Source organism: Podarcis filfolensis (assembly GCF_964270895.1).
Source record: "Podarcis filfolensis genome assembly, chromosome: 9".
In the NCBI taxonomy this organism is placed as follows: Eukaryota; Metazoa; Chordata; class Lepidosauria; order Squamata; family Lacertidae; genus Podarcis; species Podarcis filfolensis.
The window spans coordinates 45,599,719-45,617,908 of NC_139610.1; the positions used below are offsets into that span (position 1 = coordinate 45,599,719).

General features: G+C 45.1%; 1 protein-coding gene across 9 annotated transcripts in view; it reads right to left on the reverse strand.

Annotated features, from left to right (window-relative positions):
* The window catches only part of PCDH10 (protocadherin 10), a 54,524-nt gene extending 36,790 nt beyond the window's left edge, over positions 1 to 17,734 (reverse strand). For all 9 annotated transcript variants that reach the window (XM_083571090.1, XM_083571089.1, XM_083571088.1 and 6 more), the window contains exons 1-3: positions 14,146 to 17,734; positions 11,834 to 11,892; positions 11,097 to 11,203 (exon numbers count right to left, since the gene is read on the reverse strand). In XM_083571090.1, the coding sequence (XP_083427216.1) occupies positions 11,097 to 11,203; positions 11,834 to 11,892; positions 14,146 to 16,803 (2,824 nt within the window). In that variant the 5' untranslated portion in view covers positions 16,804 to 17,734. The remainder of the gene's footprint in view (positions 1 to 11,096; positions 11,204 to 11,833; positions 11,893 to 14,145) is intronic.
* Positions 17,735 to 18,190: the final 456 nt, after the last annotated feature.

Below are 18,190 nucleotides of genomic sequence, written 5' to 3' on the forward strand. Positions count from 1 at the left end.
GCTCAAGAGTGATATTACTGCATGCTTAAGAATTCAGTGGTCAAAAGTTGTTTTTCATGGCTTTGCTTGGAGAAAGAACTGAAAGGTTTTAGAGCTGAATTTGTACATGTAACAGTGGAAGAAAGCCTCGTGTTGACTTGGCTGGACAACAACAGCAATAAAATCACCCCCCCCCCTTCCCTAACACAAAGCTTACCGCTCCAACAAAACACCAAAACTCATTAACACTAAAGATACTGTTCAACACCAACAAAATGATCCACACAGCCTGGCCACCATCAGATGTTCATCACTGTAAGCTGCAGATCGTCATTTCCCAAACCTAGAGCCAAGACTCACTGGCATTGCATCATGGCAGCCTTGCAAGTCAGTTGGCAGGCTGCGGACTGCAGAGAAAGGAATAATCTGCCACAAGACCTTTAAAGTGTACAGCTCCTCTGTGTCAGGATTCGAGAATGGCAGCTGGTTCCTACAGATTACATTTTCCTGATGAGAAATGTCTACTATTTTTAATGCAATAGAAAAGACTATGTAGCCACTGTCCTAAGTCAGTATCAGCTATCCCCACCCACACTACCCTCCAAGGAAAGATTCATATTAAGAATTCTGCTGCAGCTTTTATAAGTAGAAGCAGTGTCTTAGCAAATTTTCTGCAAATAAGGTATCCCACCCAATTACCAACAAGTGCTTGATAACTACAGAAACACAAGGGGATTTGTCTCAAGATTAATCTCACTTTATAATGACAGTTTTATTTTAAATTAAGCTTTGTGCAATACAAAGTCTGGATTTGACTGTAACCTTCTACTGATAATTGCTATGCAGAAGTCTGGAAGTAAATTACTAATCGGTGAGCTGTTGAGGAATGCAAACGTGAACGGCAGCTGGGATTAAAGATTTAGGGGAGGAATAGCATCCGAGACATACAAATGGTTTGTGAAATAAATGGCTAGCTTATTTCTTTGCTGACACAATGGTTAAAGAAAAGGGGTGGACAGAAAAGGCATTCTGAGACATTTTCAACATTTCTCCAGCAATATTCCTCTCTTTATATAATAAATCCAACTAGTAACTTTCCAGCAGATATTGCAATTGCAAAGCTGATTTTTAAAACATAGCTTAACATTTATATTTCATAAAAAATGAAGCAAATATAAAGAAATAAGTCATAATATTATCCAGAAGGATTTCAAGTTTCATGACAGTCACAATCTCTGTATTTGTTCAAAAAGGCTTCTGAAAATAAATTTCAATTTTGGAAACTGACACAAAGATATGAGAAAACAAGTAAAACTATATTATATTCCTTGTCTAGGTCATTCCTCCCCCAATTCAAAACTACCTGTTTGCAGTTGTGAAACATCTATGAAATTCTAAACTCCTTTGATTTTCGCTGCTAAATGCAGTGAATTAAACATGTTGTACAATGCTGTGCAATAATATAGTATAATGCAAAATAGGAAACTATGCAGTAGCTACTATAAATAGGTATAATCAAACCCTAGTTAAGCACTTTAAGTTCCCATGTCATCAGGTAACTGATAATAACAGGTGCTATCCAACCAAGTGACATTCAGAATAGACCCACTGAAACAACAGACTGAAGTTACTTTCGTGCATTGATTTCAATGGGTCTGCCCAAAACATGACTAATGTTGGATATCAGCCACAGGAACTTTTAAAATGCTGTTCTGCACAGAAACACTACTATGATTTCAATGGGCCCTACTCCCAGGGGTATAATGTTTGTGATTCAAGTGCTAAACTTTGCCTGAGTCATATCATAACACATCCACACACCCACACACACACACAACGTAGGTTAGGCAAGCATGGATTTAAGGGTTGTAGCCAATGGCAGGTTGCACAACCAAAAGTGTTTCTTCAAGACCTGGTTTCCACCAACTTCTACTGCCAAATCCAGTGGTGAAAACTGGGTGGCTCTCCTTGTGCTAGCAAATGTGTTTTTGTTAGCATAAAGCCAACAAAACCCCAATTGTTTAGCAATAGGAGAAACAAAATGTCTCTCCCACCCAAACCTTGAAGACTGAAATGATCAGACCATTATATCCTACAATACAATAAAGAGAAATGAAGATTCTGGTTTAGAAATTGCACTGGCAAAAATGCAGACTTTAATTCAAGTTGTGCATTCTCCCATTTTTAAACAGTCTATAACAGGGTGACATTTTACCAAATGGTTTCTAACAGGTGTTTCTTCATGGTGTCATAATGACCTAGAATTGGAGCAATAGAAGCACAGCTGGTGATGCATAGATTCAGTAAACAGAGAGATTGTGAATTGCTCAGTGTCTGGGAATTGAATTGGCTCTGGGGTGTTTTTTTTTTTGTTTCTTTGCAATGTAGTTTTATGGCAAGCTAGCAATCTTATGCACGTTTACTCTGAAGCATGTCACACTGTATTCAATGAGACCTATACCCTAACTGGTGTGTTTAGGATTGCACATTCTGTCACTCTCATGTAATATTTAATAATGAAAACCTTTTAGAGGAAGAAACAAGATTTGGCTTTGTGCTCTACTTTACAGAAAGAGAGACTGTATCTACCATCAGGGAATGTCTGCTTCCACCTGCTATGCCCATTCTCCTGCCTTGTTGTTGTTTAGTCGTTTAGCCGTGTCCGACTCTTCGTGACCCCATGGACCAGAGCATGCCAGGCACTCCTGTCTAAGGAGGCTTTATCAGAAGAAGACAGAAGGACAGAAATTGGGGAAGGGGGTGGCTAGATACTAATCTCATTGCCTTAGGGTTATTTTCATAGTTTGTCATATGCCTCTTTGTAATTTATGCCAGGAATGTGGAATCTTCTTGCAACCCAAGGGCCACAATATCTCAAGAGTGACCTTCTGGGAGCCACGTACCAGTGGGGTGTGTGGCAATACACGCCACTCTCCACCTTCCATCTAGGCAAGCAAGACGTATTGTCACAGGTAAAACCACAAGAGGAGGATGCAGAGAAGGTTCAGTGAGGGGTGGAGCCTGGGGAAGGGGTGTGGCCTGAATCCCAAGGACCACCTACAGAGGCCCGGTGGGCCACATTTGGTTCCCAGGCACCTGCTTTATATGCTGTCTTAATTTTCTTTGATATATTTTGAATGAATTGTTGCATTGTGTAGTAGGAATATTATAATTGTTGTTATGCACCATGTCTATTGTACTATTGCATTGCAGTTTTGTTTTCTGAAACAGCTCTGAAGACAGATGTAGAAACAATCAGTCATAAAACTGACAGATTTTAAGCATAGTGGCTTCAAATAAGTGATTTAAAACCACCAAGCACAAAACCAGTTTCTTTAAGTTTTATAATACCATTTTCCATTTATGCAATGTCACCAAAAGTCTTTTTATGGCCTGGAGTGTGTATTTAGGATAGAGGGCAACTGCTACAGTGTTAGGTTGGGTTTCATATACCATCTATTTCATTACATTTATAGCCTGTACCACCCCAAAAGACTGAATGTGGGTAACTTCTCCTCTTGCAAACAAACAAAAACCCAGCAAAACCAAATAAACATGTTTGTGGCATATGATGTTCCAGAAATCATAGTAATTATACATTTCTTTAGACTTGGAGAGCTATTTTGCAAGAAATAAACAACTAGTCAATGAATGGCTGGTGTTATCACCAACACTTGTTGATTTACCACTAAAATACAGCTTGTTCACTATTTGGTAAAATTCAGTGCAAAAGAGGCCTGCCAAGGACTGAGGAAGTGGTTGCTTCCTCTGAACTTCTCAATAAACCAAGAATCCCGTTACTGATTTATATATAAAGGAAATGTTCAGTCACTCAAACACTTCTATCTCAACTTTGTCATAAATCTAACATGATGTGCAGTCTCTCTCTGCTAACTTATCTATTATTACTGCCAAATCTACATTGGGGGAGATTGAATTAAAAATGGTAATTGAATTTGGAAAAAAGGAAAAATTTCCATTACATGTTAAACTGGGATTTTAAAAGTAAATGAGAGTTATGGATTTTCAATGGCTGTGCCAAAAGGGTTCTTCTAGTACAAGTTACTTGTCAATAATATCCCTCAGTATATCTCATTTGTTATAAACAAAAAACACGAGCAAACAAACAATTTGTCCCTCACACTCCATCTATATTTCTGAACAATTTCCACTGCCACTAGCCATATCATGGGGCATAAACTAGGGAAACCAAAAAGGCCATGATTATAAAGACTATGGTCAACAGTAGTATTGATTGAAGTAACAAAGGGGTATGTTTGAAACTCCTCCCGCAGTCAACACCAAATTTGCAAGAGAAGTTAAACAGGGAAGTAGGTTTTAACTATGTGTGGAAGTGCAATCCCATTGAATTCAATGGGGCTAAAGCAGTCTAGCTATTCACAATAACGAAGCCTTTATAAGGCATTCAAGTTTACATGAAATAACATGATTTGCTCTCAAACGTTAGGTATTTTTGAGATTTGTTCCTTCTTGATTAAATTAAATTAAGAAGAGAAAGAGAAAAGTATGCACAGAAAGCCTCTAGAGATTTTGAATAATCTTCAAAGTATCAGTCTCTAATTATCCAATTAAAAATTGCAACTGTAAGTAATAAGTATGCCAGACTTTCTTTCCTCCTCCCCTCCTCCCACCCGCCAACTGCACCTACTTTCTCCAAAACAGTTACATTTTTAAATAATAAAAGGCACTTCCCAGCTCTTTGGCAGCAAAAGTAGTCTTCAAAGTTTGTTTTCAACTACATGCATGCTTTTCCATCTGTGCTCTATGTCACCGCAAGGTTTTCTAGATATTACAGTAACGTCATGACAGAATCTAGACCAGTGGATTGTGAACAATCTTAAGGATAGCATCTACAGGAAAACAACTAAAAGATACAAAAGTCTTCCTAGAAATAAAAGCACCAAAATGATATTCAAATCAAGGAACAACCTGGGATGAAAAATAAGAAATAGCTATCTATGCTCCTTTGGAATTTTGGCATTTTCATTTCTCATTCTCCACACAGTAACAGCAATGCAATTCTCTTTCCAATTCCTAGAATTGAACCCTGTTGGTTCTTATCTGAGCAGCTAAGAATTGTTCCTTAAATCCCTTGACAAGAGAATCCACACACACACCCCTTGGTCATTGGCTTTTTAATGGCAATTCCCTTAAGATGCTCAGATGCAAGCAAAGATTTAAAAACAAAAACTAAACATAAATCCTTGCAGTACAGCCAATCACACACTGGACAGTCACTCTGTCCCTGTTTCATTCACATCTGTGCCCAAAAGCAAAGCCATAAATTTTGTCTACAATCCAAGTCCATTTTTTAAAAAAAAATCTGTACTGTAGCTATGTTCAAGTTTGAGAAGATCCCTTGCCTTTTTCTTTCCCTATGAAAAATCTAGCCTTCTCAAGTCAGCATACTCTTTGTATGTTTATTTCGTGAACATCTAGACGCAATGAGGTGGTGGCTGAGGTCCAAGTCCTGGCAGACAGGTGCTCATATCACACAGCATAAATGCAAACAAACACAGAGAGTGGTACTTAGCACCTATGCTGGAAGTCTCAGAAGAGAAGCCAAGAACTTAATTACTCATGGATTAAACCCCAACCCCCCCCCCCCCACACACACACCAAGAGAAAGGCATACATACGCCACTAGATGCACTCCTAAAAAGATTTATCTTCAGGAGATAATTCTACATGCAGAAAGTGTTTCTTTAATGGAGCAATTCCTGCCAAAAGCTACCACAATTATATCACCTGAAGTCACAATCTAGCACCCTTACTTTGTGTCAAATTTATTGTCTACACTAAAATTACGGCATGAGGATTCATTTGTTGACTTTGAGGTCTTTTCCCCCAACCCTCTCTCTCTCCTTTTGTTGTACTCCTCCTGTTGGGTTTTGTTTTTTTTTTTACTTTTTATTTTAGACTCTTGAGATTCCTCCCCCCTCTAAAACCCCAATAAAAACATTTATGCGGGGAATATACTGAACAGTCCAACGATTTTCCTGAGCTGTAATTGATCTCAATCAAATACTTCAGTGAGTTACAGCAGGGAATTGGACTCTTTTGTTTAGATCATATACCATTCCATCTTTCAGGAAACAAAATACATATAGTATTATGTTGTACTGGTATAAAGCCATCGGTGTCCATGATGCTTTACAGAGTACAAGAAGGCAAAGCCATGTCCAGTGAGTTTACAATCTGTAATTCAACACAGAGGGATGGAAATTCAGGCAGTATAAACAGAACGTAAGAAAATAAGAGAAGCCCTGCTGGATGACACATTCTGTTTTCATAGTGGCTCACCAGATGTCTATAGGAAGCCCATAAGCAGGACATAAACACACTGGGAAGATGCTAGTCCTACTCAACATAGACCCATTCAAGTTAATGGCTATAACTAAGTTAGACTCATTAATTTCACTGAGTCTACTTAAATACTTAAATACAACCAAGCAGCACTCTCCTACACATGATCCCTAGCAACTGGTGTTCAGTAGAACAAGTGGCAAGTAGTCACTGACAGTCTTATCTTCCTTGTTGTTGGCACCCTCCTTGAATATGACTAATAGCCTTATCCTCTGCAAATTCCTCCCTTTTCAAGCTGTCCAAAGCCAGATTGGTGGCCATCACTACATCTTGCAGTAGCACATGCCATCATTCAACTATAGGATGTGTGAAGAAGTGCTTCCTTTTGTCCTTCCCAAGTACTGTACAGTGGTACCTCGGGTTACATACGCTTCTGGTTACAGACTCCGCTAACCCAGAAATATTACCTTGGGTTAAGAACTTTGCTTCAGGATGAGAACAGAAATCGTGCAGCAGCGACGCAGCGGCAGCAGGAGGCCACATTAGCTAAAGTGGTGCTTCAGGTTAAGAACAGTTTCAGGTTAAGAACAGACTTACAGAACGAATTAAGTTCTTAACCTGAGGTACCACTGTATTCCAAAATTCAGGTTTGTTGAAGGGGACTGGGTTCCAGCAGTATAAGAGAGTGAGAAAAACTTTTATCCACTTTCTTCCCACCAAAAATAATTTGATACCACGAAATCATGTCCCTTGCTGACTTCCCCACCACCACCACATTTAAAAGCCCCAAACTTTGTAGCCTGGCTTCATAGGGAGGTTGTTCCAACCCGCTTTCCCTTTCTACATAGGGAAATAATCTGGGATTCCTTCAATTACATGTACTAAGGAGGCAATCATATACCCACTTATCTGGAAGCAAGCTCCATTTAACTCAATGACTATACATCTATAGGACGGCACTGTTAAGCTTAGTTGCATTAGGTAATGGGTTGTTGTGCAGAAACACTTAATGAAAAAGGGGAAATCTGGGTATATTTAGTAGCTGTATATAGCATATTCTAAGGGTGGTATTCTAAGGATACCAACTGGTATCCATCAGCTAACAGAAGGCTTCTGTCAGTGGAATGGGGAAGGAGGTAATTTTTGGCCCCCATTTCTCTCCAAATCTTGCTTCAGGGTTTTGGTGGGCCCTATGGAGAAGACCTGGGGACACAGGGAGCTATAGCGGGAATCACCTCCCTCTCTGGTCCACTAACTGCCTTCCATCAACTGCGGGACACCAACTGTATACAACCTTTAATATTTGTATATTATTTCCCAACACTTCACAAGGATTATCGAGCTGAAACACTTACAGCAATCCTGCGGGTGTACCTAAGTATACTGTGTGCATATTTGAAGATGAGGAGTTAGATGCTGTGAATGGCTTGCCTAAGGCTATCTAGTGAATTCACCATGCAAGAGACAGGATTCACACCAGGTCCATGGTTGCTATGCATCCCTGCTGGCATTACCCTAAGAACCATTTTCTCCAAGCTTGCCACAAACACCTGACATCTCTAAAGTGAACACTGCAGCATTTTCTTCTACCTGATGCTAGACACAGGGCATAAATGAAAAGGGCTTGAGAGTTTATGTATTTTTTTATTATTAATTTCCAGGTGACTTCATTTATTAGCAGTTTTAGATCACTGATGCAGTGCTATTATGCAAGCACTTCTGGAATGAGATGAAACTAAACAGAATCAGTAAAACAAGCAAAATGTGAAGCGAGAGAGCAGCATTAGAAGACATGTAGTAACAATGTTAAGAGTGAAAATGAACTATTTTTAAAAGCAAAAGTGGAAGCGGGGATTAGAAAGACATTGTGGTCATTTGCTACGGATGGAACAACTTCTACATCCATAAATAAATAATGCAAGCACACACACCTGTATATGTAAATAAGTTGATAAGAAGATGGGGATAGTTAAGTATTCCAGCTTCAGCCTCTTATTTTTTGTATTTAGAATACTGATGAAGTTGGAGCCTGAAACACTTAACTGAATTCATTTATTTACATATTACTATTTGGCTGCATCGTATATAGAGCCTTCTTCAATGCAGTTTAATTTTGTTGTTTTTCATTCATATCTATCTCTATCTATATATGAGAGAAAATATATAGTGCACTTGAACACTCCTCTAGATCGTTGTTAGCTACTGAAGTTCAAAGAAAACTAGTTCCCTCTCTTTCACAGAATAAACCAGGCAAAATGGACGGGAGTGAGAGTGAAAGCAGGATCCACTTGTTAGAAAGGGTGCTAGGGAAAACGTGACCTATTTGAAGAAAATGAAAGTCTTGCATTTATCAAAGAGCTTAATATATGTATCCCAAAGTCACAGGAGTAAGGTGAGATATTCCAGGACACTCCATGAATACGGATTCACACAGTGTCAGTATACCGCAAAAATCCTTATGCAAAGTGATAGCCATAAATGCCTAGCAGTAATTTCTCAAAACTGGTTATTTCAATTATTAACTTAAGTCAAAGTTTCAATTCAAAATGTTAAATCTAATTAGACTCAAAAGAAATTGTTCAATATAATTTATTCCTCTCCACTTTATTTGCGCAAGCCTGTAATTTAACAGGCAAGTCTACAAGTCAAGAATACCACAGACCATGCATTTTTTTAAGTAAATGGATCAGAATTGGTTTAAATTCAAGCATTTTAGCTTGTTTGGTTTTGGTGTTGAAATCACAAATAACTAGATTAAAACAAAATGAAGCCTTTAAAGTTTGGACCCTATGTTGTGAAATAAATAGCATCAATGCATTAGGGCAATGCAAGAACAGATAAAAAGTCTCAGGTCATCATAAATACCCTAATTTCAGATAATCCATTAAAAACACACAGAGAACAGCAACAACAAAAAGCTAAGTGTAGTACACTGGTACATGCTTCTCAACTAAAATGGCTTTTTGCTTGATGTGCATTACGATGATTATATTCCCGCATTCTGCCTCTCCATTCCAGGCCTTTGTACAGATGTTTATTCTTTTCTCTCCTATTTGGTTATTATGGTTCATTATGTTGAGAGAATAAACTGATTGAAATGTTCAGAGAGATGAGTACCGCAATAAAATGTGTGTTGGGAGGGGGTTGGAAGGAAGCAGACAGGGAGATGAGGGCAAAGGGGGATTTTATCATGCTTGAGCACTGCTGCCTCTGAAATGATGCAAAGGAACTAGGGGTAGCTTGGAGGAGGAAGGAGCCTAAAATGCACATATCTGGAAGTCGGGGGTAGGGGGTAGGGGGGACCTTATGCCAGATATATAGAGAGAAAAGAGGAGCGGGGGAGAGAGAGCGGCTCTGTGTTCCGATGTAAACTTCTGGCAAGAGCTGGTTTGTTGTCAGGTTCCCAGACACAAAATAGATGCTCTGTTCACTAAGCATGAAGCCCTGCAAGGAGCAGGGAGCTCAGAGGCTCTTGGCTTTCCGCAAGTCTCATTAGGTCTGCATATTAATGACTTGCAGTAATATAAAGCAGCCCTTGAACAGGCTTTCCTCTCTCCCCCCACCCAACCCCATCTTACAACACGCCCAGGCTTCTCGTAGCAAAAGAAACAACACACTTGGAAGAGCAAAGGGCTGGAAAACCAACCAGCCAGCCTCCACTCAGTCTCTCAGTGCTTCTGAGGAAATTGAGTAGGGTGGGATTCACCTTCATGTCCTCTCTCCAGATGGTTTGGGCTACAGCTCCCATCAGCTCTAGCCAGCACTGGCTGGGGCTCATGGGAGATGTAGTCCAAAACATTTGGAAGGGACCCAGCTGAGGAAGGCTGTTCTAGCAAGAGAGGAAAGCAAGACATACACACTTCCTCAGAGGATCACCTTGAACGGTGTGGCTGTAACAACCAACAGGAGGCCCCTTGAACTTTTGTGACTTGACCATTATTAATGCAAAGATTGGATTCCAAGACCTCAGCTGGTGACAATTCAGAAACAGCTGGCACTGAATACTGTAGGGTGTGCATAACAGCCACGTAAATGCCAAAAGAATCTTTGCTCCTCTCAAACTGGTGGAAGCAGCTCCACCACAAGACTATGCTCTCTTTTCATCCAGAAGCCGATGAAGATCAAATCACCATGTACCACACAATCATGAATCCAAATATCACAATTAGATGCAGTCCACTTATTGGCTTATAAAAGCCAGGTTAACGAGATAGAAAGTACCATCCTGCAAGTGCAAGGCATCACATATTCAAGATACCCTGTGAGATGCTACTGATCACCACACACATGTACACACACAAACCTTCACCATCCAACTGCCATTCAATCATGACTCTTTTGCTGCCTCGCTCTTTCTCATTCAAACCCCTAGGGGCACACTCCTTGTGCATCACTCAACAAAGCCAGCTATCCAGTTGATGCTGCAAACTGCTTTGAAATCTTCTCAACAGCTTTTCAGAAGATCTTTTTCTGCCTGCTCCCAAATGTGTCAGTACCTCTGTACCTCTAATAGGCAAGGAAAGTCCACCACACAGATTAACATAGCAAAACTCTGTAGCTCTCAATAGGAAGCCAAGGTTGTGGTGTGTGTGTTTTTTAAAATCACACACACATAAATATGTATTAAATGGAACACTCTTAAAACCCATCCATGCATCTGCAGAAAAAGACAACAAACACTCTGTATCCCATTACTTTCAGGCCTATTATTTATTTATCTATCTGTAATTGCCCTTGCTGCCTCGCTTATTAAAAGATCAAATATTTAGATTCCCCCTTATCAGACTTACCAGAGGATTGACCTCGATTAGTGGCGTCATGATCGCTGTCTCCTTGCTCACTGTCTCCATGACCACTGTCCTTAGAGCTTACTATGTCTGCTTCCTGGAATGCAGAACTAGAAACATAAAAAAGCGCTTAATATTTGAACACCCAGGAAAAAGGGAAAGTCATAAAACATTCTTCTGCCATCACATGGCCACATGTGGAGCTGCACTCAGCCAGACCTCCCGCTCACAGCACTGATGTTGCTGTTGCTGATGTTGCTGTTGCTGAGAAGCTCTTTCCATCAGAAACAAAACTTGTACTTCCAGGCATTAATAATCCATCTGGACAGTCAGTAGCCATTATTACACTGCCTGTGCTACAGAGTTGTTATGAATAATTTGGCTGAATTTGCTTAAACTGGGAAGCTAATTTCTGCACAGAGAAGTCAATACTATATGCCAGTTCTTGAAGAGAGGCTCATAAGTATTTGAGGCACGTTTCAGACCAGCACAAAATGAGATTCCACTCTCTTTTCAGGTAATCTCTGCAAGACCCACCAAAAGCCATAATTCAAAGGTGTTCATTCAGGGCCGATTTATTTTGCTTAATGTTCCTGTCTGAACAATTTCATTTTTATATTCCCCAGCTATTATTCGACATCTGCAGTAAACACATTTCCACGTCCTCCTTCACACTTGCTGAAATACATCTCAGGTTGTGCAAAATTAGGGCCATAATTTAGGAAATCAGGAGGTCCTACCTGTTTACCCGCCGTGGTCTATCAACTAGATAACTGAGCTCTGCACGCTGGTGTTTAGTCTAGAAAAATAATTAGAAAAAATAATTGAACTCCCAGTGTGTTTTTTGCAGGCAAAACCAGTTTATGTATCTATAATTATTATAATGGATCTATAAGTGCATTATAGTTAAGCCATATAATACCCAAGAAACAAGTATCACTGGTGTATCTGAGTTCCTTACTTCCCTTACATTGGCAAGGACTGAAATATTAGCCCTAAGGCAAATAAACAAAGATTACTCTTGAATTCCATGCCTATATTGAATAGCAATGGGTGAAAAATGTCAAATGAGGTACTATTTATTCTGAATAATAAACCTACAATTTGAACACCTCTGTGTATTTCATTGAAGCATATGGAAAGAAGAAATACAAATTTATTTATTTATTTAAAAAAAGATGAACAAGGAGAATATTTCTTCTTAAGTTCTAGAAGAACAATTTTTCAAATATTATCAAAAATTCTTCATTGGCTTCTCCAAGGTGCAAAACACTGTTTTCTCTCAGTAATAGACACAGAGAGTATACACTCAATTAAATACCCAGCAGACCACATTTTAATCGAAGAATGTTAAGTCCAGATTATGCGATCTGCAAAAATTCTTTACACACCAGGGTAACACAAAACATGCATAATGTGGCAGAATGTTAAGCTTTGATAGAAGCTTTCAGTTGCATTCTTTTGAGAGGGTTCTTTTATAACAAAAAATGCTTCATATGGAACCACTCTGCTAGAGTCATGAAAAGTTAATTAATAAATCCTTAATTCTTGAATTAATTAAAACTGCTGCCTGATAGTTAGATGTTCATAACCACAAGAAACCCCACCACTCCCCCCCCACAACCTTAATCATACAGGCAGGCACTTTGAGATGTAAATGGTAGCTTTTTAATTAAAACACACACACACAAAAACTTTACTGCATTGAATAGAAGCATCATTACAGAAACTATTTCAGATTTACTGTTCCTGAAAGGAGTAATAAAATAACTAAAGGACCAAACGAACAGCAAAAAATTCCCTGACATGCATGGATTGGTCTGCACTGAGGGAAAATAAAAACTGGCAGCTGACCCAGGGCTGTGTTGCTTTGATACAGAAAAGGAAGAAGCTAGGCTAGCTTCATTCAAATGCACATAGTGTGGGCGCTTGGCTGCAACCATTTCTAAGATGCTCCCCAGTGCACAATTGCTTCTGCCTCTGAAAAGAAGCTACTTACTGGCTGAAACCAAAAGGTGCCTCAAAACACACAGAGCTGTCCAAGTAGCCTGCCCTGCATCAGGATGGAGCAAGATGGATATTTAGGAGGGTGTGTGTGTGTGTGAGTGTGACTGAGAGAGAGAGAGAGAGAGAGAGAGAGAGAGAGAGAGAGAAGGTGGACAAGGCATGTCTACACAGAAGTAAGTCTCCTTATGTTCAGTGGAGCTTTTCCCCAGGTAACTGCACATCATTACAGCCTAAATAACAGTGAAGGAATTAGAGATGGTGCAGATGAAGGAAAGCTGCACTGCAGTTTGATGGCAGTACAGTGGCTGGAAATGCATGTGTTGCTGGAGAGAGGGCATAAATCAGCTGACTACTCATCTGCTACTACTTGCCACAACCGTAGTAGTAATCTACAGCCCACTTAAGAGAAGTGAACTGAGCAGCAGGTTGATAGTGCCAATTAATAAATGACAGTCTGGAGACCTGTAAGCATTTGAGCAGGGAGATTATAAGGCAAGTCAATGCTAGTAACACTTAATACCAGTAGTAATACCAGTAGGAACATTAATAATTAGAGAAAAATATGCAACCAGTTGAGTGAGAGTTGTATGTGCAGCTGCTCAGGAGTAAGCCCCCTAGAAGGCAATGGGACTTACTTATGAGTAAATATTTGTTTACTCTTCACTTGACCACCTTGGAACTTCCACCTGATTTAAGTGCATCAGGTTCCAACACTGATAGTTGGTAACTGTTACAGCTCAAGAGCCAGTAAGATATAACAGGGTGTCAGACTAGGAGCAGGTGAGACCTAGACTTAAAACTCTTCTCACCCAAGAAGCTCATTTGGTGACCATCATTCAGCCTGGTCTACCTCTAAAGGTTGTTGTGAGGGAAAAATGGGTATGGAGAACAACATGTGCCCCCTGCAGTTCCAGGGAGGAAAGGCAGGCCTGTTGTATGTCTAGCAAAAGATAGTGAGGGCTACAGCAAAGGGAGGGGGGTAGTGCCCTGGTAGTAAGTGGCTCCTTAGGTTGTGAGAAGCCCCGAGGGCAGCCAGACGCCTTACCTCGCTGGACAATATACTGCCATTGGAGATGATGTCGGGCTGCTGGTCGGTGTATCCCGTGACGATGGCCCCGCAAGGGTTGTGCTCGGCGTCGGTGCTGCGGGAAGGGCTGCAGGGCTTGAGGAACATCAGGTCGGTCTTGGCCGACTCGGGGGTGAGGCAGACCTGGTAGCAGTAGTTCTGGTTGTGGTGGTGGGAGCCGAAGCTGGCTGACTCCTCGACGGGCACCTGGGCCGGGTTGCTGGGTACGTTGGAGCTCTGCACGAGCATGATATCGGACTTGCTGAGCTTCTTCTTGCGCGCCCGCGCTTGGCGGCTGCAGCAGGGGCAGCAGCAGCAGCAGCTGAGGCAGCAGTCGCTGGCCAGGCACGTGTAGATGTTGAGCTTCTTTTCCTTCTGGCAGCGTACGGCCAGCACGATCATGGCCAGCAGGAAGATGAAGGAGACCGAGCCCAGCGCGATGATGAGGATCAGCGTCAGGTCCAGGGATGTCTCGCCGCCGGCACCGCCCCCCGAGCGGCTTGGCCGGTGCTCTCCGCCGGGGCCCCCAGCGCCCCCGGGACCCAGCCCCCCGCCGGCCCCTGCGCCGCCTCCGCCACCTCCCGCGCCCGCGCCCTGCCTCTCCACGGCGCTGTCCACCAAGACCACGTGCAGGGCGGCGGTGGAGGAGAGCGGCGGCTGCCCGTGGTCGCGAACCTCGATGACCAGCTCGTAGGGCCGCTGCGCGTCGCGCTTGGCGGGCACCTTGCGCGCGGTGCGCAGCTCGCCCGTGCGCCAGTCCATGCGGAACAGGCTGGCCTCGTTGCCGCGCGCGATGCTGTAGGTGAGGCGCGCGTTCTCGCCGTCGTCCGCGTCCACGGCCGCCACGCGGGTCACCAGGTAGCCCGGCTCGGCGCCGCGGGGAAGCACCTCCCGCGCCGGCGTGCCATTGCGCCCGGGCAGCGGGCTGACGATGGCGGGCGCGTTGTCGTTCTGGTCCACCACTACGATGTTGACCGTCGCGTTGCCGGCCAGAGCTTGCTCGACGTCGGGGTCGTCGGGTCCTCCGCCTCCGCCCGCCGCGTCGCGGGCTTCCACTTGGAAGCTGAACTCCTTGAGCTGCTCGTAGTCGAAGGAGCGCAAGGCGTACAGGAAGCCGTTCTCGGAGTTGATGGATACGTAGGTGAACACCGACATGCCCTGGATCTGGCTGTCAAGGATGGAGTAGGCCAGCTGCGCGTTGGCGCCCTGGTCGCGGTCGGTGGCGCTCACGGCGTAGATGTACGCGCCAGGCACGTTGTTCTCGCTCACGTACACCTGGTAGACGGGCTGCGAGAAGCGCGGAGCGTTGTCGTTCACGTCGCTGATGCGCACCTGGATGGACTTGCTGGTGCTCAGCGCCGGCTCGCCCAGGTCCCGGGCTACCACCGTCAGCGTGTAGGCGTCTCCGCCGGGCTGCTCGCGGTCCAGGGGCCCTTCGGTGACGATGGTGTAGTAGTTCTTGAAGGAGCTCTTCAGACGGAAAGGCGCATCGCCCTGCAGCAACTCGCACTGCACTTGCCCGTTCTCCTCAGAGTCGCGGTCGGACACGCTAAACAGAGCCACCACGGTGCCCGGCGCGGCAGCCTCGCTCACGGCCTCCTTGACGGTGGAGAAGCTGATCTCGGGCGCGTTGTCGTTGGCGTCGAGCACCCGCACCAGCACTTTGCAGTGGGCGGGCACGGCGTTGGGGCCCAGGTCCTTGGCTTGCACGTACACCTGGTACACGCTGCTCTCCTCGAAGTCCAGCTCGCCGTTCACCTCGAGGCGACCCGTGCGCGGCGAGATGCCGAAGAGCTCTCGCGCACGGGCCGAGATGTGGCTGCTGAAAGAGTAGATGATCTCGCCATTCTGGCCCTCGTCCGGGTCGCTGGCGTTGAGCTGCAGCACCAGCGTGCCCGGTGGCGAGTTCTCGGGCAGGGCGACCGTGTAGACGGGCTGCTCGAAGGCGGGCACGTTGTCGTTGGAGTCCAGCACGCGGATGGTGAGCAGGGCTGTGCCCGTGCGCTGCTGGGGCTGCCCGCCATCTACGGCCGTCAGCACGTAGCGGTGTACCGCCTGCTGCTCGCGGTCCAGCGGCTTGGAGAGCACCAGCTCAGCGAAGCGGTTGCCGTCGGGCTGCGTCTGCACGTCCAGCGAGAAGTAGCCATTGGGGGTGATCTCGTAGGTGCGCAGCGAGTTGGTGCCCACGTCCGGGTCGAAGGCGCTCTCCAAGGGGAAGCGGGTGCCTGGCGTGGCGCTCTCCGAGATCTCCACCGTCAGGTCGGGTTCCGGGAAGGCGGGCGGGTTGTCGTTGATGTCCAGCACTTCGATCTCGACGCGGAAGAGCTCCAGCGGGTTCTCCAGGAAGACCTCGAGGTGCAGCTGGCACGACGGACTCTGCTTGCAGATCTGCTCGCGGTCGATCTTCTCGTTCACGTACAGCACCCCGGTCTCCAGGTTGAGGTCCAGGTAAGGGCTCCGCGAATTGGGCACCGTCTGGAAGCGGCGAGCGGAAAGTTTTGTAATGTCCAAGCCCAGATCTTCGGCGATATTCCCCACGAAAGTGCCATGCTCTTGCTCCTCCTGCACCGTGTAGTGAAGCTGCGAAAGGGCTCCCTCCACCATCCAGATTAAGGCAAAGACGAATAGCACGACCATCTCCAAAAGGGGAAAAGAGATTTCCCCCCCTCCCCGACGCTAACACTTCCCCCTTCTCCAGGAAAAGAAAAAAAACCCTCCTCCTTCGAGAAACACCGTGTCTGTGCGGGGAGGGAGGGAGGGAGGGGAGGGAGCGCCAGAGATTGATGGGAGCTTTAGAAAGGATTTATGATTCCTTTCCCTTCATGTTCTCTTTCCTCCCCCATCGCCTTCCTTTAAAATAAATTTAAAAATTGAGGTGGGGGTAGCTGGGGGGGGGGAGGAGAAATATCACCCAAGATGGGCACGGGAGGGAGCCAAGCCGAGCTCCCACCTCATCGGTGATCTTCGCAAGAAATGACCAACTGGAGGCAATACGTAGGTGGCTATATAGACACAGGAGCCCGCTTTAATTTATTCCCAGAGTCCTGGCACTGCACCGCGGCAGCCGGAAAGGCGCTGGAGGCAGCGGTAGCCACGGCAAATCCCGAGGAACTGGTCGGTTTCAAGATTGTCCTCCGTTGGGCTTCCTGGTCGGAGCGGGAGCGCGGAAGACTGCGGGAAGAAGCGATGGGCATGCCCCCTTCAGATGAAGAAAAAAGCATGAGAGACGGGGAAGGTCCTCTCTCAAAACATTTTTTTAAAGAGAGCTACAAAAATATGACAGCCAGCGGAAGGATGGGGAGAAAAGCGGCAGCCCCAAACTTTAAATTCCCTGAATTTCTCCGGGGCTTTGCTGAGATGCTCTTAAATCTCCAGCTCTTCTTCCTTGCATGCCTTTGCGCTCAGTTTCCTTCCGCCGTCTCCTCCTCGGCTGCTTTGCCTCTTTCTCGCTGGCTTGCATGCACATTCACTAAGCAGTGCTACTGCTGCTGCTGCTACTGCAGCTCCTCGCGCTAGCTCGCCCGCCCGCCTCCCGTCCCGAGCTCCAGCTCCCGCGATCTCGGCTGGCAGTTTCTGAGCTCGGAGCGCTCGGCTCTTCTGTTTTTGCGCAGCGACCTGCTCCTGCCAACCAATCGCCTCGCCGTCACAGCCCCAGGGCGGCAGCCCATTGGATGTGCCGCACGTCCAGCAGCTGTCGTCACGGAGCAAAGAGGGAGGAGGAGGAGGAGGAGGGAGGAGGGAGGGAGCCCGGGAGAACCCCGCGCTCCAGTCGACTCGGCGCGAGGGCGCGCGTGCGCGCCGGTCTCAGGCAGAGAGAAGAGCCCTGCCACTCCCGAGGCGCTTGCCGGGGAATCTCTGCCTCGGAAAGTTACTATTCCCCTGTCGCGGCTCCTGAGCGAGGAGATCACCTCTCGTCATCAATGCAAACCATGACGCTAATAAACAAGCTGCTCCGTGGAGATGGAATTTCCACCTGCTGCCGACTTTCCCTTTCGCCTTTGCCTATTTCGGTACCTTTCTGCTC